General features: G+C 36.2%; 1 protein-coding gene across 7 annotated transcripts in view; it reads left to right on the forward strand.

The window, feature by feature from the left end:
• THSD7A (thrombospondin type 1 domain containing 7A) overlaps positions 1-26,558 on the forward strand; it is a 266,504-nt gene that overhangs the window by 155,239 nt on the left and 84,707 nt on the right. For 4 of the 7 annotated variants that reach the window (XM_086855865.1, XM_086855880.1, XM_086855873.1 and 1 more), the window contains 5 exons: positions 10,533-10,781; positions 12,341-12,522; positions 14,234-14,302; positions 17,926-18,081; positions 20,494-20,697. In XM_086855865.1, coding sequence (XP_086711991.1) covers positions 10,533-10,781; positions 12,341-12,522; positions 14,234-14,302; positions 17,926-18,081; positions 20,494-20,697 — 860 coding nt within the window. The remainder of the gene's footprint in view (positions 1-10,532; positions 10,782-12,340; positions 12,523-14,233; positions 14,303-17,925; positions 18,082-20,493; positions 20,698-26,558) is intronic. The other 3 variants (XM_086855894.1, XM_086855910.1, XM_086855903.1) reach the window with 1 other exon arrangement.

Raw genomic sequence — 26,558 nt, forward strand, 5'->3', positions numbered from 1 at the left:
GTATGATCATCTTTGATTTGCTTCACCTCTGTTCATCTGAGAAAGTAATTATTTTATAATTATTTTCATCTTCCTGACTGATTCTGTGCATTCATTAAATAGCTAGAAAACTATATCCACATCTTGTAACAAATTTAACTCTTTTGGAAGCTTTCATAATGATCTCATTGCAGTGCTTTACTAATTTTAAGTTGTGGAGAGTTTGAGTTTTTATTTATTCCAATACTACAGTTAAGACATGAGAGATGACAGTAAAAGCAAAATTATTGGATTTTCTTGCTGATATTGGGCATATGTAATGCTCCATTTTTCATTAAAGACATGTATCTGCTTAAAGTAGAGTCATGATATTCACTGCTGGCCACAGGTGTTAAGATGAATATCCAGAAACGAAGGAATTTGGAATGGCCAATTGAGTATTTAGACTGATGAACAAATAATACTCAAGATATTGTCAGGAAAAACAAGGGGATATTATCTCCTCCTCTAGAATGGCATTTTAGCTTTGTTTTCCTTTCCAGATCCTGAAACCTATTAACCCAACGCTCCCATTCCACATCATAAAAGAAATGTCTGCGTTCACTTTATGAACTTTCACTCCTATAAATTAAAAACTGTATGAAGGAGGAAAACAAAAACCAAGCCAAACCATCATAAGCCTGTTGCTTTATTTATGCCATTGATTTGGAAAGCAGACAAGTCACCCAGAGGAATATGCTGTCAGAAAACAGAAAAGGACTCAGACATACAGCACAGCAGTGCAGTTTGTTGGACTCTGTAATGTATCCCTTGCTTAGAAAAAAATCTTAAGAGATTCTCTCTACTTCTCTGATCCCCTTCCACGAGGTGACAGGCAGAAAGGGGGATGTGTGTGAAGGTGGCAGTGGTTAAGGTGCAATAACTTCAAGGAGATGGGCTGCAGAAAGGTGAGGGAAATAGCAGTGTAGAGAGGATGGGTTGTGGAGATGAAGGAGAATAAGCAAGCTTTTGTTTGTCACTGGGGGCCAGGTGAGAGCAAGTGTGTCTGCCCCTGCTTTTTATGTTACTGCAAAGGCAGCTCTGCAGCTGTTTTTAGAGGAGTCCTCCAGGCTCACCATACTGTGAGGATTTAAAAGCCATGAGTGGTTACAGAGCACCTGTAAATATCAGGAATTTGGCTAATGAGCTATATACAGTCGTCTTGATTCATTAATTTGGTATTATTTATTGCACATTCTGTTAACAAATGGAGAACAGGGAAGAAGAAGGTAATCTTGGATGAAAAACCTCTTGATAACTAAAAACTACAGGCTTAATTTTCAGGTGCATTGGGATAATAAAAATGTAAACTATTGTTAGGGGAACAGGAGGCAAACATATTGCTTTCCTATGATTTTCCACTGTGCCTTTAGAATTTCCACAAATTTGAAAGTAGAAGCATCCTGTAGTTTTTTAATGTGATTTTGGTGGAGACAGTAATTTCTGTGGATGTACATAATATTATTCAATGGGTGTTCCTTTCTATTCTAAGTACCTGCTCCATCATCTTACTGAGGCTGCTGTTTTGACAGTATCTTGTCAGTATTGCTACACATTTGACATACCATGCCCAAATCTGGATTTAAGATGGAAACGTACACACTGTGCTGAATAATTGAAACAGCAATGAACAATTCCTTTTTCCACACCATATTTTAACTCCTTTCATACAGTGAGCAGTTGTTCTGTCATCTAGATGTATGACATTCATATATTTCCGTGTGAAGCATCAAGATTGGGTACCTTTCTAGTATATAGCTTTTATTCAAATACAGGTAATACAAGGTAATTGTCTTCCTTAGCAAAATATAATAGACTATAATGTAATGAGGATTGTACTCCATGTTCTGATAATCTCTTGTGGTAATAAATCCTATGAATGAATAAATTATTTCCTTGAATGAATGCAGTGTTGAGTTTTCAGCTTTAGTCTAGTAAGAGATTATGTTGCACAGTGGTAAATTGAATTAGGCACTGAGATCTTTAATGAAGATTCTCCTACGCTGTATTTTTCTGCATCTTTTCTGCCTTGCTGTCAGTTAATGTTAATTGACCTCAGTGGGAAAAAATAAATAAGTATTAATCAAGGAGTAATTTTATAAATTTTGGATATTGGTATTATATAGCAATCTGTAAAGAATCCCATAGGGAAAAAACTAGAATATATTACTTTTTAGATTTATTTTGTGCTTTGGTTTTCTTTGTTTCTTTTATGAAACTCCTAAACATAGTCTGGGACTTAGAATATACTGGTTTTTTCTTACTCAGCTTAATAAAGTTATGGTATGGGAGCACATGGAATGAGCATCCTCATATTGTGACATATTGTCCCTCAAGGTGGAAAGGCACAGGAACTCACACATTGAAGTCAACAACTCCCCAGAACAGCAGGGTTGGCTATTACAGTGCCTAACTTTCAGCAGTCCCACTGGAAATAAAATGTGTGGCTCACCTCCTAATACTGACCACTTTTTTCCAAGTGCTGGACAGTGCAATGGAGCCAAATCTAAGCATCAGTACAGGGACCCAATCTAAACTAATGCCTGAGACACAACTAATAGTAATACATAGTAATACAATTTTCAGTAATGTATTTCTTTAAAGCTTCATGTTAGCATTGCATAGTTTAATTCACAAAGTTTGCCATTTTGTTTATTCTTTTTATTTGCTGATAACCCTGTGAATCTAGCTGTTATTTCGGGTCAAAGTAAATTCTGATAAATGCTATGCAATCAAAATTCCCACTGACAAAGGGAAATTCCTCCCTAAAGCTTTAATAAGTCATCTCTGTAGATTCTTGCCAAATAACCTGCTCTGCCAGTTTGAGAATTATTTGTAGCATGAGATGTGCGTGCGTGTCACTGTATCTCTGGTCTGTGAAAACACTCTCACTGAACACTTTGGCTTTCTTGTCTCCTCAGACACTCATGATATCTGCAACAGCCCCACAGCAGCTGTTGTTGACACTTGTTTGGGTATAGTAGCACCCCTTGTTAGCTGCTTTGCCCTTATTAGCTGATGTATTTTTTTCTTGACACAGTAGTTTTATGTAATCCCCATCTTCTCCTGTATTGTAGAAAGCCTGAGTGGTTTTGTTTGTTTCAAAATTGTTTGGCAGAATTAGTTAAACTTGTGAAAGGATCATGGGAAAGTAATCTTGTGAAAAACACTTAGGTGGACAGTATTGGAATTGTAAATGAGTAGAAGTGGTCTCATTGTTTGTGTAATTATAGTGGCCCATTATACCAGGAGGTACTAACAGTTTCTCAGAACAATGTACAAGATGACCAACACTAAACAGTGCAGCTGTAGGAAAATGAATGAGGGCTCTGTCATTTTCTACTAGGAAAAAGCACAGGCACTATTTTTTCACTGACTTCCATAAAGAAACAAGTTGTTTTTCAACCATAAACTGAACCACTCAAGAATGACTAGACTTTGCAAATGGCATTTCATGTCTTCAGAGTAGCTCATGGGGGTTATCTAAGCTCTGGATTTAAATCATTCTATTAATATTCCTGCTGTCTACTACCTGCACATTAAACAGAATTTTTTTCTAAATCTGATTTTATTCATGAGAAAACACCCTTCTTTTCTTTAGGCCAAATACTTATCTCAATCTCTCTCAAAATGCAGCTATACCTGTGGTCCAAGAACGAATAGGGTTAATTTGATTATTTTACTTCAGAGGTTAACGCATCCAACAAGCTGTATGAACTCTGAGGAGAGCACTGCATGGAAAATAAATAGCTTGTTGCAGCACATCAGGACATTGTGCTTGATTTTTGTATCTGTAACTCCAAAATCCCTTTTACTCATACTCAGTATCTCTTAAGGTTCCATGGTGGTTAAATAAAGAGCAAGGAGAAGATGCTCCACATGCAATATTAAGATCTGGATTCAATTCCAGATAACACAAAGGGTTAATATTCAGCATGAATACTGCTGTGTTTCCTCAGGCTTCCTGCCCACGAGTGTGATCATTCAAAATTGCAGTACAAAATTGCACACATGGCTCCTTATATCTCAAAGGTTGATTTGACCTTCTGACCTAACCAGATTATTTCTGCGAGGTAGCTCTGTTAAGAGTGTGAGCACCTAGGCTGTGGGTCTGCCCATGGGCCATCAAATTTCCCAGCAGTTTGAGCCTGAGCTTTTCTAGGATGTGATGTTAGTGCTGTGGTACAGATTTTACCCCTTCCTTCACTGTAAGGTTACAGTTATGAGAAGCAGATGTGGTCTTTGGAAACTGTTCCTTATAGTCTCTAGTCTTGTAGCAATTTACTGAGATTTAAGAATAGTCTAAGCAAACTGCTGATATTCTCTCCACTGGGAAAAGTAAAATATGCTTGTGCTCGGCTCCTGCTTTAAATTCTCTTTTTTGCCTTAAGGGTTCTTTGAGATTTGGGCCATTGTTCATGCATGCCTGTAGGTTGTCTTGCAAGGATGCTGCCCAGCCTTGTGGCTCATTTTAGTGTGATTTACAATCACCATTTTCAACCACAAATTTACTTTCTGACTCTTTTCCAAAAGATTCTTCTAGTTTTTGTTCGCCCTTCAGTCAAAAATGGCAGTCTTTTCAAGCCTGCATCTGTGTATTTGTGAGTAATATTGGTTTTCAAATGCTAAACTAACATGTAGTTATGGTGTTCTGCAAGTAATTAGTTATTGTTCCAAGTCTTTCTGCAGACAAGTTTGTTTGGTGAAATGGACTTGTATGTCAGCAGTTCTCACCTTGTGGTGGTAAGGGTTGGAAACCATTTTTCTAATGGTATTCAATGAAGTAATGTTTCATGAAATCAGCAAGAATTCAAGAGAAAATCTCATGGTTTGTGATGATGTAGCTGCTTGTAGGAGATGTCTGATGGTGAGCAGGACTTTGCAGTTAGGAAATGGTTAAATTATTAATCTCTGAGGGAGCCCACTCAGGGGTTTTGTTGGGTTTTTTTTGAATCTTCCAGGTACTCCTTGCTCTTCTTCCTTAATATTTAGTTGTGCTTTTTAAAACCTGTTAAAGCATTTGGAATTTCCTTAGAATGTTGTCCTTTGATCTGAAACATTCAGAAGCAGCTATCTTTTTCTGCTGAACTGCTCAACCTCCTCTTACAATATTCAGTATGTTCTTCTTTGCTTCTTCCAGGCAGATAGCCTAGTTTTTGACTGCATCTTCTTCAATCATCTAAAGTTTTTCATTCATTCATTCCTTTGGTCAGTCTTGTTTGTTCAAAACATAATTGGATTATGTTGTTGGGGTTTTGCTTTGGAGAATGCAAGCAGAAGTGCAAAAGGAGTAATGAAGATCCTTCCCAAAAGGTGGGAAGATAGAACAGGTTCTGACTCCACAGCTCTTCCTGATCTTGAAGGGTATGTGGTATCCCATCACTGCGACATTATTTAGTGATTCAAGAGGAGGAAGAATGCAATTTTTGCCTAGATTTTGTGTGTGGTGTCTGACAACATAGATGCCTGTTGAGTGTCTCTTAATAATGTTGTCTGCTCTGAACTCTGATATGGGGGTGTCTGCTTTCCACACCCGTGGTGAGGGTAGGTCAGTCATGCCAGGGCTGGAGCAACTGGGCAAATCTGTAGGTACACCTAAAAAGAAGCCTAGTGACAGGAACCAAGACCCTGTGGACATAATCCACTACTACATCAAATAGTCAACCAGGTTTAAAAAATCACAGTTTGCAATTGAAAAAAACTTAAAAATTACATTGAAATCCTTTCCAGTCAAAGCCCTGTCTTTTGTTCCTTCTGAGTGCCAAGTGTTTATGTTTTCATCAATCTCCTGAACTGTAGCCATTCATGTATTCATTTCAGAATAATGGAAATCTCTGTATGTAATCAAATGGAAAATCATCTAGAGAAAAAACAAATAGATCAGAATTCTGGGAGAATGAGTACAGTGAATGAAGTAAGGAATAGTAACTGTGAAAATTTCATTTACGACAATTGAGGCTGAATATTGCTTGTGGGAAAACTGAAGTTGAATGTTGATAATGGTGAAGAAATAGAGGCAAAATAATGAAGACAAAAGTTACTGAAGAGACTATTTAGCTTGCATTAACCTTGACAGTTGGGCCCCACTACTTTACATTATAGTCAAAAACAATAAATAGCAGTTCTTGTTAACTATCAGTAGTAAGTGAATGAATTGAATTTATTGTAAAGGACATGTTCTTCACTGTTCAATTTTACATTTAAATTACAAACCTCACATTGTTGCTCCATTATATTTGAGCATGAAAAGCAGTGTATCAGGAAAAGTACAAAATCAAACTTCAAAATTATATCTCCTTAATACCTTGTGCTTGTGACTCCTTTTTCCACTAACTTAGAGATTTTTGAGATATACTATATATATGTACTATATAAATGTACAGATATTTTAGGAGTATCCTCAGCATGAATATTGAGCAAGCCTTAAATCCAGACAAATTTTAATCTCAAAGCTGCACACAGAATAGAAAGGATGTGTAGTTGCAGGATATAACTGTGATCAAATCAAACAAGACCATGTGAAAGAGGACTCTTGGACCTAATAAAGAGACAGTCAAGGAAAGATCTTATTGAAGTGTCAAAGCTCCAAAATTCTACAGAGAAAACAAATACAGTTATGCAAGGCTTGAAGTCAGAAAATGAAATTAACTGAGCACTTTTTGTGCAAAAATAACTATCTAGAGTTATTGGTCAGTAAAAAAGGTGTGTAGTGCATTGTTTTCTAAGATTATGTACATACCAAAATCTTATGTAGTTTTAGGGTGCATTTATATTAGTTCATGGAAGAGAACACTGTAAACTCTTCAGTCCAAAGATTCAGCTTGTGTTCCAGAAGTCTGTAAGCCATGGTTTGATGGAAAACCAGAGTGTATCTTGGGATAGTGTGACTGAGTACTTGCTGTGTTAACATTTTTGCCCTCTATTTTCTACTGCCAAAGCAGGTTTCCAACTGTATGGATTATTAGTTAGTTAATAGTTAGAACCTCCCAGCCATTCTGATGCTCCTCTTCATCTTTTCTCTTTAATTCTTCTTTCTAATTACTAGTCCAGTCTGACAGGAAGGAAACACTAGCAAAAGCAGAAAATCTCTTAGTTGTCCAAGTAATGTATGGAGTATGCTCATACAGCAAAGAGTCCTACTGCCTAGTTTAAAACCATTTTTTCTATTCATCTTGCATGAATTTAGAGTTCAGTCCTACTGTCATGCATTACCATTACCATTTGGCTTCATGAATGCAGTATGCACAGCTTTAGCTATTGCAAAAATTTATCAGAAAAGCCTACTTCTTATCTAGTTGAATTTGTAGAGGAGGAAATTCCAATGGTCGCTTCCATGACTTTTCTACACAATTTAAAAGACAGCTTTTGTGACTGAGATTATAAACACTCATGCAGGTCATTGGCATATAAAATCAAGTTTTCCTGATTCTTTAAAGTTGTAAAAGTATTTTTGATTCTCTAGTAGATCTTTACCTCAGAAATATTTTTTTTCCTCTTGACTAATCTAATTTTTTCACATCTTATAAAGTTTATTTTTGACTAAAGAGAGTTCTTTCAACTGCACAATTTTCTCATTTGTACGCAGGTACTGTGTTGTAATTTGCTCCAGGCTTATGTGTCAACCTTTGCTCTCTCCCTGTCTTTAGCCTTAATTATCCCATAAATTACTTTGAAATCCCTAGGTGTAACCTTCCTATCTTTAATTCTCAAGTGATATTTAGTTTTTATTTATTGCTGTAGAAGCACAAACAAGGCTGCAGAACGTGAGTAGGCACAAATTCTTGACCACATGTCTTCAGAAGTGGTTGAGCAGTGATTATGTTCTCTTGGTTGTTCTTTGAACCAGCATTGCCTTTTTCTTTATTTCTTTTGTCTAATCTATGTCTTTGAGGTCAAGAATAGGTTTACTGTTGCCTTAATAGCAATAGGGACCATTCATCCCCTGTGATGTTTTGTTTTGTTTGTGATTGCTTTCTCTTTCCATCGTGTCATTTAAGTGCTTTTATACCTTAAGCTTCATTTCCCCACTATAACTGTTGTCTGAAATGGTACTTTCTCAAACCACAGCCTTAGTTCAATTTGTGCAATTCCTTCTTCCCTGCCAAAAAACTTGAGGCATTGTCCTTTGAATATATTCACTGGATTGACAGCAGGATGCTGCAGACTTTACTAGTTACCCCTAGGCTGCTGCTTCTTGTGTCCAGTCTGCTCTGTTGACTTTTAACAGCATTTCTATGTAACTCATGCTCTTCTTTCAGCTTTCCAAGAAATTATCTGGTCACACCTATATGGGTTGATAGTGAGGACTTATTTGTGCCCTCCCTACGCTTCTTGAATAGTTAACTTTGCATATAATGTGTACTTTGATGTTAGTCAAGGGCATGGAGATGTTTGATGCAGAACTTGTTGGGTGGTATCATGAAATGAATGTTAATTGTCTATTTTTATTTTGTGTTGTGTTACTTGCCCAGTTACCTTTTATCCTGTGAGAAGATTCACCCCAAGTCTGCATGCCTAAACAAGACACATAAATCCATTAAAAAGTGCAGAGAGCTTTACATGAAAGTAAGCTTTGCTTTCAGTTATTTGTGGAGATAAAATCAGTACCATTAGGTACCAAGCACAGAAAAAACTATTTTGTTTAACAAACGCATTCCCAGGTTTTGTTTTAGAATCAGTCTGCTTGTTTCTTCTGGTAAAATAAAGTTTGAAATATGTGATCTTTACCTTACTTACTTGCTTAAAGTACAACACATATTCTTCTGCTGCCTGCAATATGAAGGAAAATTCTTGATAGTGGCCATTTCCAGTTAGCTATCACTGTTTCTCTAGCTTGCTCAAGGAAAAACAAGTGTTAAAAGAACAAACAGCAGCTAATTTGTTAGTGCAGCTCTTTCTAACTGTAATTACCTCTACCCTCCCACAAAATAATATGACAGTATGCATAACAGAAAAGAGATAGTGTAGTGTGACTTACAGTATCAGTTTCTTGTTGGTGTTTATGCAGTACTGCAAGTGGTGCCTGGTTTTAATAAGCAAGTAAGGAAATAAATAGATAACTCACTTTACCTCTTGCTTGTCTCCCTAGTAGTATTTATGTTCTGGTTACAAGAGCTTAAGAGCATCCCTGTTTTTTATTTAATTTGAAATTATTTTATTTTACAAGTAAGTATTTGAAGTGAGCCATTTTAAACTCTGTTTTGTTTTTGTTAAGGGTCATAAATAAGCAGTGGAGTTAGTAACATGGTACAATTCTGTTTGGGTCTTCTTCATGACCACATATGGAAATAATTAGTAGCAAACATTAGCCTTTCTCATGTAACTCTTCTCCAAAATAAGTTTTGAAACAGATGCAAAGCCCATGGACTATTACACATCATTAGTTAACCTCTTCCCTCCTCACCAAAGCCACTTTGTGGTGGCAATTTTATGCATGTTCCCTGGCAATATGCATCTATAATTAAACTCAGCACCAGTCACAGTGTGTATGAAGAGATTGGTTTTTTTCTGCCCTCAGAGGTGTCACATTGGATGGGAACTTAGAAAGGGAGGATACTTCATCTGTTCTACACAAGAGTTTGCAAATACGTATTTGCAAATATACCAGTTATTAACAAAGTAAGTTATAAATGACCAAGCATTCAATATATTTGCCATGTTAGAAACCATAAGGAACATATCTTTTCTCCAGTCATTAATATGTGTCTTTGGGGGATTAATGAGCCTATATGTTTTGTCAAAGGTACAGAAATGGATCTATTGATTTTGACAGTACTGTAGTCCTGTGCCAGATGGGGCTACATGTAGGTGAAAAAGACCATTATTAAAGAACAATTTTCTCAAAAACTAGTGTCTTGCTCCACAAACAGGATGTAGTTTCTGTCCTAAAGCAGAATATAAGTTGACTATCATGTGTTAGGGTTTCCCCATCACCACTGCCTTAGGAACAATAAGAACATTAGGAGACTCCTACTGAGTAATCCCCTATGGCCTGTTAAGCCCAGCAGTGTCTCCACCTTATTGTCTCCAGTGGTAGAAGGACATGCAATTTAAAGACCAAAAGTGTGACACTGCAAAAACTCCTTTATCATCTTGGTTTTTGATCCAACCTTGCTTGAAACATAATTTCAAGAGAAAAAGTATACCTAAAAATAAAAGTATACCTAAAAACAAGAAGTGAAAAATGTATGTATTTCCTCTATTGTACTTCTATACATGTAGGAAGACTTAGATTTTAAGATATTCATATTCACAGATATGGCAATATTTTGATCACAGATATGGCAATACTGGTCATTTTTTACTATAGAAAATCTTATTTGTTTGGTTTGAGTTGTGTTTTGCCAAAGGCCCTTTTGGCCAACTTTTTGGGATCAAATAAATGTGGAGTAAAACTAAACAGCTTTAAAAATATTTACTGATCTTTATGTAACCACTGACATTGCTTTTGCTGTAGGAATTCATGACTCTCTGTGGATGTGCGTGCTAAAAACTGTAACGCTCTCTTATTCCAGCTTCTGCGAACAGGAAAAGCTGCCCATCACATTTCAGTCCTGTGTGATCACGAAGGAGTGCCAGGTGTCAGAGTGGTCAGAGTGGACCCCCTGCTCCAAAACCTGCTTTGACATGACAACCCCCAAAGGGAACCGTACAAGATCACGGACCATTAAGCAGCTCCCCGTTGGCAGTGAGAGCGAGTGCCCACAATTAGAAGAAGCAGAGCAGTGTGTTTCTCAAGGAGATGGAGTAGCACCCTGCATTACGTAAGTTGGTTCATTTCAGTTCCCTGCCACTAAAATGAACAATTTCAATTAAGTGTAAGGGCTGATAATGGAATATCAACCAAACCATTATTAATGAAATAATAGGTAGGACTTTACCTTTTATCTTTATCCTTGTTTATTCAGTGTTCTTGAAAGCCTGAAGTCTGCAAATAGCTCCCAGTGTAGTGTAACCAGTGCCTTCTCTAAATACAGGAATAATAATAAGTATATTTTCTTTTCATTCATCTAAATTTTTAAAAGACCACATTTGCAGATTCAGGCAAGAGGAAATAAATTAATTGCATTAATTTTTCAGCAATCTTTTCCCTACATAACATTTCTCCCAGAATCATTGTTTTCTGAATTTCTTTTCTGATTGCAAACCAAACGTTGAGCACAGGAAAGGGGTGATAAACATCTGGTTAGCTAACAGACTATTTTAGTGAGACTTGTATTCAGCACAACAAAGGCATTACTGGGCCCCAAATGGGAAGTAGGAGAGGCTAACAGTGACAGCAAATAAAATTTAGGAGAAATGACAGCAAGCACTTCATGATTCAAGAGATTGCTGTAATCCTTATCTAATCAAAATTAACATTAAAGTCCCAACTGTGTTTTTTCTTTATTAAAATAAGAATAGGGTCTGGAGAAATGTCACTTGATGTCAAGCATCTTTGACTGTGGTATTTATTTTTCAATTAAGAGTTGAAATATCATCTTTCTTTATCTCCAGCTGCATTAGGAAGCACTTTGCTTTATTTGGCCTTAAAGTACTTGTTAGGTAGGGAATTCTGTGGCATTTCTTTCAGTTCATAATCCCGACTGGGGTTTTAACTGTGAGTCAAAGATCTTCTTTGCTGTGTATTCACTGATTAGGAAGCTTCAGCTTCTCATCATTCATCAGTACCCAGCAGGGATGCTTCAGTACTGTAGAACAATCTTCCTTTTAACTGTGAAAAAAAAGAACTTACTGAAAAGTTTTTCTGTTGTCATAATAAAAAATACAATTGTAGTTTCACCTTGATATCCAGAAGAAACTTTAGTGTCTCCTATCAAAGATAACAATAAGTTTTTGGGTTATTTGGTGGGGGGTAGGAGAGGGGGAGAGTTGTGAGGTTTTTCCCTCATTTTCTGGCTCTCGTGTTTCTCAGCATTCACATCTCTTTTGTATTTTGAATTTTGTTTATAGAAATTGTCAAGCTCTAAACAAATGCTGCGAGTCACAATCTAAAAAGTTAATTTATCCGAACATGGACTATATGTCTCTGTATATCAAGCTTTTCTTCCCTCAAATAAAATATTTGTATGTGTAGTGTGTTGCAGGAATTGAACAGAAAAGATCCTCTTAAAGAGTAATGATTTTAAAAATTAAATAATACAAAAGAAGTTTCCATACACTTAAAATGCAGGATTTAATGCACCTCTGTGTGCGAGAAATTGTGGCGCTCAAGCCTTGTATGAAATGAATGAGGTTACTAAGATGTTTCAGCTTGTATAATTTAATACTGGTAAAATGGCTTCATGATTTCTAAAGACCTAATTAACCAAATTTGATCCAGGTATGGCTGGAGGACCACTGAGTGGACAGAATGCCGTGTCGATCCTCTCCTTAGCCAACAGGACAAGAGGCGAGGAAATCAGACAGCACTGTGCGGTGGTGGTGTTCAAACCAGGGAGGTGTACTGTGTGCAAGCTAATGAAAATCTCCTCTCCTACTTAAATACCCTCAAGGACAAAGAAGGTAAATTTGATTCAATTGCAATTAAATTTCTGTGAAATCAAAGCATGTCGGCATTCCAGAGCTCTTTCACAGCTATTGTCTTCTGTCATGAGTGCCTCCTTACCTTGTGAGTTACTGCTGTTTTTTAATTCAGATGAAAATTCTTAGTTGCTGTAGCACAGATTTCATTCTCTATGCTGAAAATGTAAATTCCAAATATAAAATCCTACAAATTACTATTTCTTAATGTCTACTGAAAAATACTGTGTGGGATACCTTTCCATAAGGAAAGAAGAACATGAGAAGGTGGGTCAGAAGTCCTATATTTATTTCTTCATCTACTCTAGGTTTCTTGTGTGTCTTTCATCCGGGTGATAAACTTGTGCTGCTTGATGTGCAGATGGAATATGTAAATTCTGGCATGTAAGCTCAATATAGAAAAATGTAAAAATAGGATTAGATTTCATTCTCAGGAAATTGTTTTTCTTTCCTTGATTTGGTCAAGTTTTTAAGTAGCTTTCAAGACTTCAAGCCAATATAGTTTCATGGGTTTATGAGAGATTATTCCTCGTCACTGTTAAAGCCTGTACAGCTTCTTAAGAAAAGAGACAATAGTTTACAACACAAAATTCTTTATTAATTTCATAATCTACAAGCTTTAGAGTAACACTTGAGTAGTTTACGTTACATCTGCTTCTGTACAGTAATGCAGCACTATAGATTCATAAATCAGTGAATTTAGTTAAATTAATTTAGCTTTTTAATTAAATTTTATCCTCTACCTATTTCATACAAAGACACATTATTATTAATAAATAAATAAATAAATACAGCCATATACTTCAGGAAAAACAACATCAATATGCAAATCCAATGTAATACCACATTTTGCCCAGGGCTGGCCAAACAGCAGACTAGTGAGGTTCCTGCTGTGGTTTAAAGGTACTCTCAAACTTGCCATAGAGGTAGAGTTTGTGGGGAATGTTAATGCCAACATCCATTTCAGCATGACTGCTCAGATCAGTAGGGTGTGACTTGTGAGCTCTGCAGCCCCACATCTGTATTTATTAAAGAAGAAGCTTTCAAGCCTTTGTCTTATGCAAATCAGCTCTGCCCAAGGGCTTTTAGTAAATCGCCTCTGCTGAACAAAGTTTAGACTCCTCTGCCGTGGTGTGAACTACAAAAACCTCCCAGCTAAGGAGAGGTAACAATAAAACCAGTGGCAGTTTACTGTTCAGAATGATGATTAGGATTTTGGTAGGCTCTGAAGTCGCGCCAGATTAGGCGTGTGTGAAATTTACCCTTATCAGACTGTGACAGGAATACATGGAGCCCATCAGGAGGTAATCTCTGCAGGCTTCTGAAAGCTGATTAAAATGTAACTAGTCTTTGGATACATAAACATGAGAACAGTTTTTCAAGAGCTCTAACTGGGGGTGAAGTGGTTCTCAGTTTAAAAAGGAGCTCTGGGCTGTTTCTGCATTAGGGGACAGATTTTCAGAAGAGGTGCTGCTCTGCTCATCCTCCCTCTCCATCCCCTTATAGAGTAGAAAACAATGAGTAATTTGAAGATGGGAGAAAGCCAGGGCACACATCCACCAGATTGTGCTGTGGGGAAACGCCTTCAACTCAGTGTAGTTTACTGCTGGTTGTAGCAAATGCTGTCTTGGTAAGGCTGCTTTAAAGACCTCCATTCTCACATACTCATGGTGGCGTTTCCCTGTTATTTCAGAAAGTCAGTCACAGAGCAAGTCGAAGGCTAGTGCTGCACCTCTGCTATCAATCACTTTTGAAATAACAGGTAGGTAAATTAAGGCCTCCAACCTGACCTTCCCATTAAGAGCATGCAAAGGAGGCCATGTCCCTTTTGGGGGACCTTGTTTGCTATATATGTATAATTAACATGTTTATGTAGCTCTGAAATAGTTAAATGGATTTGAGCATTCTTAGAAAATTTCAGATCAGTGTGAAAGTGGCAGGCCAAAATTCAAACTAATGAAGTCCATGAGCCAGCTGGGATGTTGGAACAGTGGCCTGCTCCACTCCTGAACCATTTTAGCTAATGACTGCTTTTCCTCTCACTCCTGAGCATTGGGAATTGTTTTGCAGCTTTCATCATAGCTGCTGTTTCCAGTTCCTTCTGTAAACACTAGGTTAGGCCTCCGGTACTTCTAAAACTTAGCTGAACCAGAATCCCTCATTCAGGTCAGTAGGAAGAAGAAGGAACATTGGTTGTAGTAGTTAAGCAGTAGCAATAAAGTTTCCTGGAGGCCACAGTCATTCTACCATTTACTTGCCCTTGACTTAAATTTTTTCATATCTATTCACCTACTTAACTGGTTTAGTCATAAAGTTTCTCTTACTATATGAGGTGGACTGTTTCATCTTATTCCGAGTACCTTTAAAACCCTTGATGTAGAATAAAGAGGAAGAAAGTTCCTATATGGGCATAAATTTATTCTACATCTGCAAACACACATTTATTGCCCTATTAAACACAGGGGAACTGCTTACATGCATGGAATTGTGCTATTTCTCAGAGCATAATGTTCTGAATTACCTAATGTTTTTGATGAGAGAATTCAGCATTATAGAAAATGAGAAGAAAATATGTTATTTAATGGTTGGTCATAATGTGTTTTGGGCTTGGGTTTTCCTTGGGAATTTTGAGTGGGAGTACTTGGAGAAATTTCTTTGTGTTATTTGCTATGAAACCAGTGTGATTAACGACCAGAAAGTGAAGTATGAAATTGTGTCTTATACTGATGCAGTCACATACAAATTCAGTCTCTTTGCCAGCCTGGTCATTCCTGGGCACTAGTTTCTTGAAGGTCTTCAGAGAAAGGTGGAGAGTTTGATATCTTAATAAATGTAGCAAATGCATGAAAGCAGAACTGTTCTTTTTCTTTTCAATTGTTTTTAAAATGCAGTAATTCAGGAACATATTTTCCAAGGATATAAAATGTATTAAGCTAAAATTTCCTAATATGGAAGATGATTTGAAGAATGGATAATTAAATCTTACCTTAGTTTTTAGGTTGCTGCCCTCAAACCTGAAATTCCTTGAAAACTGAACCTAATTTATTAGTCTGAAGGAGAAAGAGAGATTGTCAAAATGCAATAACTTTCCTTTCTATTTTTGGCCCAAAATTTAGTCAAATTTCACATAGATCTTGTATTATTATACACAGTCTAATTGGCATTCAACATTACTTCCAAGGAATAAAGAACCATCTTTATTGCTGACACAAGACAGTATGAAAGGAGAGAGATAATACAAGGTTTTAAACTGTAAATAAATGCACCCAGTATCATCTTATCTCAGAGTGTCTTTGCTAAACAATAAGCATCAAAGCCTATGCTCAGTCATACTTTTGTGATGCTGAAGGAAATTAATTTAAATTCATGGGGGTCATAAGATGCCCAGGCAAAGCTGTTTTCTTATTTTACTGCCATCTCAAAAAAAGAATTCTCAGTAATCCTGCATGAAATTTATCCTAAGTGCTCAATGATGAAAACATTTTTTAATAACCTGAAATAGAACTTTTCTGTCCTATAGTTGAATTCCTTTGTTGTAAAAGTAAAGTATAAGAGATAGCATTTGTACATCACTTAGGGTCTAAAAGCAGCATTTGAAAAGCATTTTGGCATATTTAAAGATTTTTTGATATCTGTGATATGAAAAAACTGCTATTTAAAGCTTCCAGGTTAAAGATCTTTGTTATTTTTCTGAGTCAAATTCCCTGAACTAGTGTGATGATAAGGCTAGAGATAAAGCATGGAATTCATGAGAGCATTTTCTCTATTCCCTGAAGCAAGACTCATGTCTCAGGGGCATGGTTGGCCCTTAATTTCAGCTGCCTCACTTGGGCAATTTCCCAATTAAATCAAGGTAAAAAATGTATGGATAGCAGTTACTTACTGTTTTGTTAGAAACTATTCAATACAAATTTAACAGGCAAATTATGTTTACTTATAATCGTTTTCTACACCAAATATCCATATTATGTTGATTATCATGCATTTTAGCTGTGCATGTCAAACTTACTGTAAAATTCAATGGTATGTCATAAACTTTAATTTCAACATAGCATTATGATTATGAAAGATCTCATCTGTCAGGAAGATATTTTGTCATATGCTGTATTTATTTGATCTGAGAGTCTTCCCATCTAAAGTGGTGGCAAAAATTAATGATGTAACTTCCCCATGGGAAGAAAAATACAGAATGGAATGAAAGTGTTTGAAGTTACGGAATATCATGTTTCCTCAATCAACCAAAGTGAAATAATGTGTCAGACTTCTAGCAGACATTCTCTACTTACTGTAATATTTTCTCAAGTCCTGTATTATGAAATAGACTTAAAGTCTTATTTTCAATGAAATGGTACATTTTCAGTTAGAGTTCTGTGCCTTACTCTGGCACCTCGTAGGATTGTCCTGTTAATTCTGTTACCTAGAAAGTCAAAAGAATAAAGTACGGAAGGAGAAGGGTTATTTTCACCCATATTATTGATCCTTAAAGAACAGAAGACTCTGCCTTCACATGTGTCTCTATAGATAAATAACACTTTAAAAAAAATAAAAATTGTCTTGTGCAGTTTTTACAACTACATATATACATGCATTATGCATACTATGTATATATATTATATATACTAATAAATATATTATAATATCTATTATATGCGCAATTTTATATTATGCATATGTACTATATTTAATTCTATAGTATAATTTATATAATTATAAATTATATTATATAATACTATAGCTATTATAATTTTAATATTATATATATTATATATTATATATTTATACACATATAGCAAATGCAAACCATATATATATCTGAAGAAAGCCTTTCTTCAACTTAAGCTGCTGCTGCACAAATCTTACTGCTGAGTATGCTCTTGATGGTCTTTAGGGTAAAAGAAAAAAAAAAGGTTTTGCCATAATATTAGCTGTGTTTCAGGTAAAAGCTGAAAAATAATCTTTTAAATATTAATTATCCAGGTCTTTGAAGTTATAGTATCATGTAGCTTACATATACAAGTGCAAAGGGGTTTATGCAGCTTTTTGTTCAGTTTCTTAAGAGAAGGAGTAATGAGATAGCAGGACACAAATTTATGCAGAGTGCAATGTGAACAATTGTTGTAGTGATGTAATTTACCTCTCAAAGAAGAGGACTGGGTCTGAGGAGGTGCTTCAATATCTACAGTCATCCCATCTCCAAATAATGTTCATGTACAGAGCAAACTGACTCTTCCATTCAATTTTTTTCAAGGCAGGCATTTTTTCATCTTGTTGTCAGATTAAAATGATGAGATAGCAGCCTTTCTGACTGAAGGATAGTTCTGTCCGCTTTGAGCTGGGGATCATGATCAGTGACGTATGAGAAATATTTTAACTTTGTTTTGACAGCTTCAAGGCCAGTAGACCGTAAACTGTGTACAGGACCTCTTCCCAGCACCTCCCAGCTGTGCCATGTTCCCTGTCCTACAGAGTGCGAGACCTCGGCATGGTCAGCCTGGGGACCATGCACCTATGAAAGCTGTGATGATCCTCAGGCCAAGAAGGGTATGTAAAAATTCAGCAGAGCCTTTTAATGGTGATATTTACTATTCCTGTCATTAGTTTATGCGAGCACACTAAATTTTGTACCAAGAAAAGTGTATCTAGTGCCTCTGGGCATCAAAACAAAGTCAAAAAATTAGTCCATAAAAATTAGGACTACATTTGACATCACTGTGACACCAAAGGTAGCAAAAATGTAGTCTATTCACTAGGCTCTCAACATCAGTTTGGGTTTTTACAGGTCAATTCCAGTTTCAAACCCTTGAGATTTCAAACCTTTCATTCCTCTCAGATGGTAAGGGATACAGTTGCTGTGTTCAAATCCCAATATTGGCACTGTCTGAAAATGAGGACAGAAGCCTCCTTTGAGGTGTGTGGTGTACAAGGCACTCAAAGATTTACAGTTCAGTAATAGCTTAAGAACTCACCATTAGACCGTAAAGCATAATCTGGCAAAGAGATGGCACCGTTCACTGTTGATACGTGACACTGTTTTACTTATGACATATGTGCTGGTTTCAGTTTCAACATGTTTACAACTTCTTGCCATGCAGAACAGATTGTAGTAACCTGACATCAAAATAGGAAAATGAGAATACAGTGACAGGGACCTCGTGTTGGAAGTCTGTGGGCTTCTGGCTGTAAATGAGAAAAACTGGCCTAGTCACTTCTGCAAAGTGATTATCTGATAAAAGCTGGGAATACAAACTTGGTTTCTTGATTGAAAACAGTTGTAATAAAGGGCAGCCACATATGTCCACTGGAAGGAACAACTGTGATTGCTATGTGTGCTTAGCTGGATCTTTCTGGCATACTGCTGGCTATGCTTCTGTCTGGGCAGCAATAATACAGGTTTTAAAAAGCTGTTTTGTGGAATTCTGAGCCAACCTTGATCAATTCAAGAAGGAAAAAGCAGTTCAGTGTGCAAATCTATTGGATTAAGTCTCCTCTGAGTACAGCTGTCAAGTAGTCTGTTATTTCTGTTGCTGTTCCATCACTGAAAGATTTTCTACATTTTCAGGGGTAAAGTTTAGATTTGTGAGACTTATTTGGACATCTGTCTAATAGAAATACATTGGGATGTGCTTTGTGCAAACCTTTATTCCTGCACACATGAGCAGGGATCTTTTCTCAACTGCCAATGCTTTCTTCTTATCTGGAAATTCTTGCATTTTATTTTATAATTACATTGACAGTTCTTCTGAGAGAATGATGTGAAAATTGTACAGGCACTCCCACTTTTAGCAGCATGTCTCTCTACATATTTCCAGATCATTTGCATCCTTTGTTCCTGTAGATATCGGAGCTCTTTATTTTTGAAATTATATCAGCGTTTTTTGTCTGGCTTACTAATCCTTTTGCACATAATTTGGCTGAACTCTTCAATTTAGGAAAAAAGAAAAAAACAGCAATTGAAGATAAATGGAAATGTATTTTTAAAGTAAATACTTACTATAATTGAACTAAGATGCATGTCTTCAAAGAATCAGTTATTGCACATACGTTTTGAAAACTCTCCTGTTTAGTTCGTGTCCTTGTAGTTATATGTAGAATATAGTAGCATATACATATTATTTTATAAAAAAAAAATAAATCTGTGTATTACTAACTTGTCTGAGTACTGATATAAAACAAGAGACTGTGAAAAGGTATGAGAAGAGAAAGTATTCCTTGAATCCATTCAGTTTGGTTAGATTTTTCTGACTGTATTTAGTCTGTTTTTTCCAATGGGCCATCCTGAAAGGAGAGATGGGGCTGCTTTTGGTCACTGGCATTGACTGGGCAGATGACACAGTGCATAAAGGCCCATCAGTCTCCCCATTTTAAAATTAGTTTAGGCAGTCTTAGGGAAATTTTTAAATGTTTGCAATGGAACATTGTGATATTTCTTACTGAAAATGTATTCATAAGACTTGAGTTTATTTCCATGTTTTTCTTTTTCTCTCAAGGTTGTCTTTTTTGTCATTTTATTTTGGACAGTTGGAGGGGGAAGGGAGTGTTTATAAGCTCATTTCACTTGATAATCCATTCCTGTTGGAACATACCTGAGAGGAAAACAAACATATTTGAGAAATGGTAACCCATCAATGTAGTCAAGATTTATGGAATGAGATGGATCTTGTAAGAGTGATGCTCAGGAAATGATCCTGTCTCCTTTCTGGCATGCATGACTATGATAAACAGGGACTTAAGGCAAAGCTTTCTGAGGAGGCCCAAAACACTGAAACTTGCAAAATATTATCTCTAATCCTTCTTTAATGAGTTCTTCTACTCAATTATCTGAAATGCATTGTTCTGCTGAGTGTCTGTGGTATGTTTCACAGAGAAATACAACCGTTTGCTCAGCTGTAGACAGATAAAAAGTGGTTCGCTTCATACTTTAGAGTTAAATTGTTATTTTCATGGACATTTCAGGTTTTAAACTAAGGAAACGTCGCATCACCAATGAGCCTACAGGAGGAACAGGAAACTGCCCTCACCTGTTGGAAGCCATCCCATGTGAAGAGCCCTCTTGCTATGACTGGAGAATCACGGGGCTGGAGGAATGCATTCCTGACAATGAAAAGCCATGTGGCCCTGGCACACAGGTTCCTGTCGTCGTCTGTGTCAACAGCGATGGTAAGATGGATGCTTTCTCCTACATGCCACACCAACTAAAGTGAAGATACTAAAATGTAGTCCAAAAGGGTATCAGTTCTTGTTCTCAGCTTTCCTGATCCTTAAAACCAAGCTGTCTGGAATAGGTATAAATGTCTGTTAGTACTGGAGAGGAAAGGTAAGTTCTCTAGGACTAAGCTCCTTCAGCTACACTGTGTAGGTTTTCAAAGCTTCACAAAGTGATTTAGAGAAAATTAAATAGAAAACAGCTATTGTTTGCCAGTAGATCAGATTCATGCCTGCAGTGGCTTGACTGAATTCCCTGATGTAATCCCACTAACAAAGCTGATCCTCTGAGCCCAGAAACAAATAAAATGTGAGCAAAGTAAGATGCATTGCAGTAAGTATAGCTGGAAGAAAAATAATAATGTGTTTATTAAAAAGGATGGTTTGATGTGTGTTATGGAGTTGGGTTGAGAGTGCAAACTGTCTTGCTTCTTCAAAAGGTCAGAAAAACCACCACCATTATTCAATTATCTTTTGGGAGACAAAACAGATCTTGCATGACATAGTCATATAATCCAATTTTGAAAGCTGCTTACAGAATACTTTAATCTACTGAAGATTCATGAATTACTGTTGTGAGAATAGTCCTTATTCATTAGTAATATTATAGTCTAGAGAAGCATATAAATTAAAATAATTGTATTGACTGCAGTGTAGTATGGTAAGCAGCTTCTAACTTCCAACTGAGGATGAAGTAAGAGGACACCTCCGATGAGTGTTAACAGCTGTGCAAAATATTTTGAAATTAAATCAGTCAGAAGTAATAAGAACTGATTATAGAGATATTTAAATCTTGAGCTTTCATGCTGAAGACTTTCAGTTGTAATTGAGTTCTGGGGCTTAAATTGAAATGCTTTGAGTTAAAATGTAAGCTTTATTATTCTGCATACACCTAAGACAACTGGTAACCATTTTTGCAGCTCAGAAGGAGATTAGCCTAGAATTACAATTTTCAATCTACCATATTTTATGTCCTTAACTTAAAAAATTTCCCTTAGCAATTTAATAATTTCTTAGCAACAACACTGAAACTATTTGCAGGGCTTTTGTACACATTTTCAGATTCAAAATGACCTTTTCCTTGTAAATCAAGGTGTTTCCTAAATAATTGTGAAGACATTTTTAAAAAATCTGTTACACAAAAAGACAATTTTGTTGCTTTACTAGATTATGGTTAGTTTGGCTCACCTTTATTTTGAGGAATTGTGTTTTCTCACACATGTAACCTGATTTCTTTCTAAACTCTAGTATAGTAATTTATATTGACTATAACTTACTTTGTATTTGGAGCATGCAATTGAGCCATTAAACTTTGAGATGTCTTTTATGGATATGATATTTTTTGTTGAAACACACAGGATTTTCTCTTGGCACTTCATGGGCTTTGGTTTTGGCCGAATTTGACTTCGAAGACTTGTGTTTGACTTTTTAACTCCCAGTATTTGTTTTTGTCTCTCTGTGTTTCTGAGTTATATGGCAATATATATATTGCTGCAAATACATGGCCTTATACATTGCCTATATCAGTAATCTGCCTCAGAAAGAGTGAGAAGTCAGGGTTTGGCCTGTCAATCTTTAAAATTAAAGAGTTGTGGACATAGCTTCAAAGAATGGAGAAAACAAATTGCAGCTATGTCTTGTTTTGTAAAGATCTGATCACCCACTCATCCAGTCACAAAAATATGTGTTCAGTTACATTTGAAAGAATGCAAGAGCAATGGAGAGTAATGAATTGTCCCAGCTCTTCTTTGAAATTTCTTCTTTTAATTAACAACCTTTTGTGCACTTTACCAGTACTGCCAAGTCTTCTGATTTTCACTCTCTGCAGAGCAGGATTAGCGTAATGCAGTGGAAGCAAAGACCCACCAACCTCAGCAATCTCCCCCTCCAAGCTGACTCTGCTCAAGCATCTTATTACTTTGCCTCCCACGGCACCAACCCACTAGAAATCCTGTATACAACTCTGAAATACTTTCTGAACACCACCACCTCTTCCCAGGTAGTTCCCATCTAGTACTTTGGCTTCCTACACTGGCAGTCAACAGAATATCCACAATGTCCTTCACCAAAGGCTTGTTGCAGGCATCTAGATCACTGCAAAATACAAGAGAACAACACTTTGCAGTCAGGCAAGTTTTTGCTTCAAGCCCCACAGCTCCAGGCTAGTTCCAGTAAAATAAAGTTTGGAGAATGCTACTCTTCCATTGTCTGAACATCATGGTTTAAATTATTCATCGTAAGAAATTTGTGATATTTGGTGTTCTTTGAGCACTTCTTGGAGAAGACTGCATTGACTGTCAGTTAGATACTGTACCTCTATTAACAGGGTATGTAATTTGTATAATAATCATGTGTTGCTGTATTTTTTGTATTAGTAACACACAGGGAATTTAATTTCAGTTTTACAGGTAAAAGTGACCCTGAAAGGAAACAGTAAGGAAAGCATTAACTATTGCATAAGATTGCTATGTTACTCAAACTAAACTAATCTTTGCTTGAAAATATTATCTCCAGTCTCTTCAGGAGTCGTTATTATTATTATTATTACTAGGTATTAAGCCAATCTTAAATCTTTGAGTGCCTGGATGAAGGTTGAAATGAAGGGACTTAAATGTATCAAAATAAAAGAGAGTATTGTGCCCTTGGCTTCTGCTTTATAAAACAAAAAAGGCTGGTAATGTGTATTTCAGATTAAGCACTGTACTCTAGATGGATAAAGCTCTGTAGCTTTAATGTAAAATAAACCCAACACTGATTAGTAGCTTCTCTTCCTGTGCATGGTTGTATTGTTCTATATATCTTAAGCATGATTAATTGGGATAATTTGTCTTGACCTGGATGTTTGGCTTCACAATTAGAATCAAGCAGCAGTGTTTGTGAAGTTGTTTCATATAACTGGAATTAGCTTTTCTCTTAATTTTAGAGTTTAGATAAAAAGTCATTATAGCCTTTGAGACAACAATAAATAATAGGTTATCCTCCTCTCATTGCTGGAGGCCTGTGGTTGTCATTCTTTCCACAGTGGATGGCAGTAATCAGAATTTTCATTCAGGCTGAAAAAACATTCAGTACCCCAGGTTGTCATTGCAGAGGCTATAATGAACTTTGATGTATTTTATTATATAGATGGAACTCCAGTGTTTTACTGTGGGAAGAACATTTTCAGAATAAATATTCTTATTAAATCTCCCAGGAAATTTTACAAAGGAGTTTTTTAGGTGAAAAAAACACACCTTTTGGTTGTGGAAGCTCCCAGACTGGACAGAAAGTGATCAGAATCCCTTCATTGTACACATAATTGTAATAATTAGATGTCTGGTGCTCATGTTTCATTCTACAGATTAATTTTTGGTAATGATAGAATGACTTTTTAAAAATAAATTTATATTCATCTTTTTTGTTGTATAGATAATATATGCAAGGTGTACACACACACACATGCACACACACCTGTGTATATTTAGTGTATTAAGACAGTTCACACTTAGAAGAGTAATTTTAGAACAGATTAATTTGCTCTATTTCTCTGTCTATGAAGAATACAGTTTCAAAAATATCTCTGTGTTATTTCAAGTCCATAGTAGGAAAGCTGGCTGCTTCTCCTCTTTGTTAACAGACATATTAGTGGTACTCATATGTTAATAAGGAAAAGTAATTTCTGACATAAAAATCTGCAATATTAACTACTGATGGAATACCTTAAAATGCTTTTTCACTCCTTGTTTTTGTTCTGTCTTTGGGCTGAAGGCTGTAGCTCAGGTACTGGCATTGGCTGTAGTGTACTTCTGATCCTCACACAGTCATCTGAAATGACTTGCTCATTATCTAAGAATTTGTAAATAATAAATTGGATCACAGCCTTTATAGTATACTGGGCTTTGTAGTGCTGCATGTGTTACTCTGGATAAAACAGATCTCACTTTTCAAGTGCAGATTTCTTCTGGATCTTGTTGCAGCTCACTGATTATTGGGTTACTGTACCTCTAGAGGGGACAGAAAGGAGTGGACTCCTCATCTTCTGTGTCACAGCTGAGAGTCACTTGCCTTGGAAGAGGGAGCCATGGCAACATCAAGGCTCTTTGTGTGTATGCAAATTCCTACAAGTCTTTGAAGTAGCAGAATTGCTGCTGAAGTTGTGTAGGCAGAGGTGCATGCTGATGTAGCTGAGTGCCACAAGTTCCTTTCTGGCACCTGTATGGAGGTGGGTAACACAGGTCTGGTTTTTCTGAGGCTGCAGTGCAAATTCAAACCACAGCTGACATCAGTATTTTCTGATGGAAATGGGAGGATTTTACCAGTTTTGTAATAGTGGGGCAAAGCAGTGGTGTTGGTGTTAACTAAACAATATAGAAATTAGACTAGCCTGTTTCATTTACACACATTACAAACCAATAAGTTTAGCTACTTTGTCTGGAGCTGAAACACTATACTGACCAAAATGGAGCAGAGGATACTTCCAAGTTACCTGTCCTTTACCTGTGTTTATTCTCAGTTAGTGAGACTAACAGAAGACATCATGTTTCAGCAATAAAACATCCTGCTTTATTTGCCTTATTGTTTCCCTCAAAAGTTAGAAATACTTATTTCTGTAAATACCTCTTATTTTTGTTGAATTTTATTTTAAAATAAATCTTATAAAATTTCCTCATCTAATTTGAATTTTCTTCTATAGTTTCCTGACAAATATCTACATTTCCTTCCTTAATTTTTTTTTTTGTGGCTTTGTATCACCTTACAATAGGCAGCTAAGGAAATACGTAGAATAAAGTTCAGGAAAAACTGAGGTTTGACTGGTGAAACAATTTTTATTTAAAATATTTTGGCTGGTTTCAGAATTGTGTCTTTCTGTATATTTATGGTTTGAATCAAATGCCAACTGAGTAGTCTTCTGGTCATCATTTGTTTTCAGAATGGAAAACAATAAGAGATTCAATGAATCTGAGCACAGGTGTTTTATATGTGTGCCCACATGTAAAGAATCTACTTTTCTGACATTTCTGTTGTGCAGCTTTATGCATTGAATGAAGAAACCATCAGACTGGCTGGGTTTTATGATGATTTTATAGAAAAGAAAATACCACTTCGTGTCACTTTATGATATAGTTCTTTACAAAGAACGAAGGGCCAGATTCAAATTTAAATTGCATTGAATTATTCAGTTATGCCTGTTAGAAAACCCAGATCAAAATCTGGTCAATGCTCAGCAGTCAATTAGGAGAAAAATACAGTAGCTAATGACAGTTTCTTTGAGCTCATAATGCCTTATGCTTACAGGAACTTGGTTACACTGGCATTAGTCATCATTTCCCAATATTTGTTTCCTAGTTAATATCATAACAGAATTGTTTTAAAGTGTTCTTTGCTGCTGACAGCTTTTTGGATGATCATCTGAGACATTTAAATCAAATGTAAGATGCCTACTTGTTCCTCACTGTAAACACATAGGCTATGAAACCCATACCCAGGTCCTTCCCTCCTTTCCTTTAATTTTTCTGCTAACATAAGGAACTATTGAATATTGTTTCTTGGATGTTTGGTATATTTAATTTCTTAGTGAGGGTATTTAAAGGAGTGAATTAGTGAGTGAATTTAAAGGACTTTAAAACTGGCACTTTCAGGCCATTATATTTCAGAGTATTGGATTTTTTAGGCATCTATTTTTAACAAGATTTGTTTTATTTGATATAAAATAATATAAGGAAAAATAAGAGTGAAGTATACTGCTTAAGCTATCTCATTGAAGTCTCAGAATAGTCTGACAATTGATAACTCCTCTGTCAATAAAAAGTCACACTTAATTGATGACATCAATTCCT

This window comes from Cyanistes caeruleus, chromosome 1 (assembly GCF_971803275.1).
Source record: "Cyanistes caeruleus chromosome 1, bCyaCae1.hap1.1, whole genome shotgun sequence".
Classification (NCBI taxonomy): Eukaryota; Metazoa; Chordata; class Aves; order Passeriformes; family Paridae; genus Cyanistes; species Cyanistes caeruleus.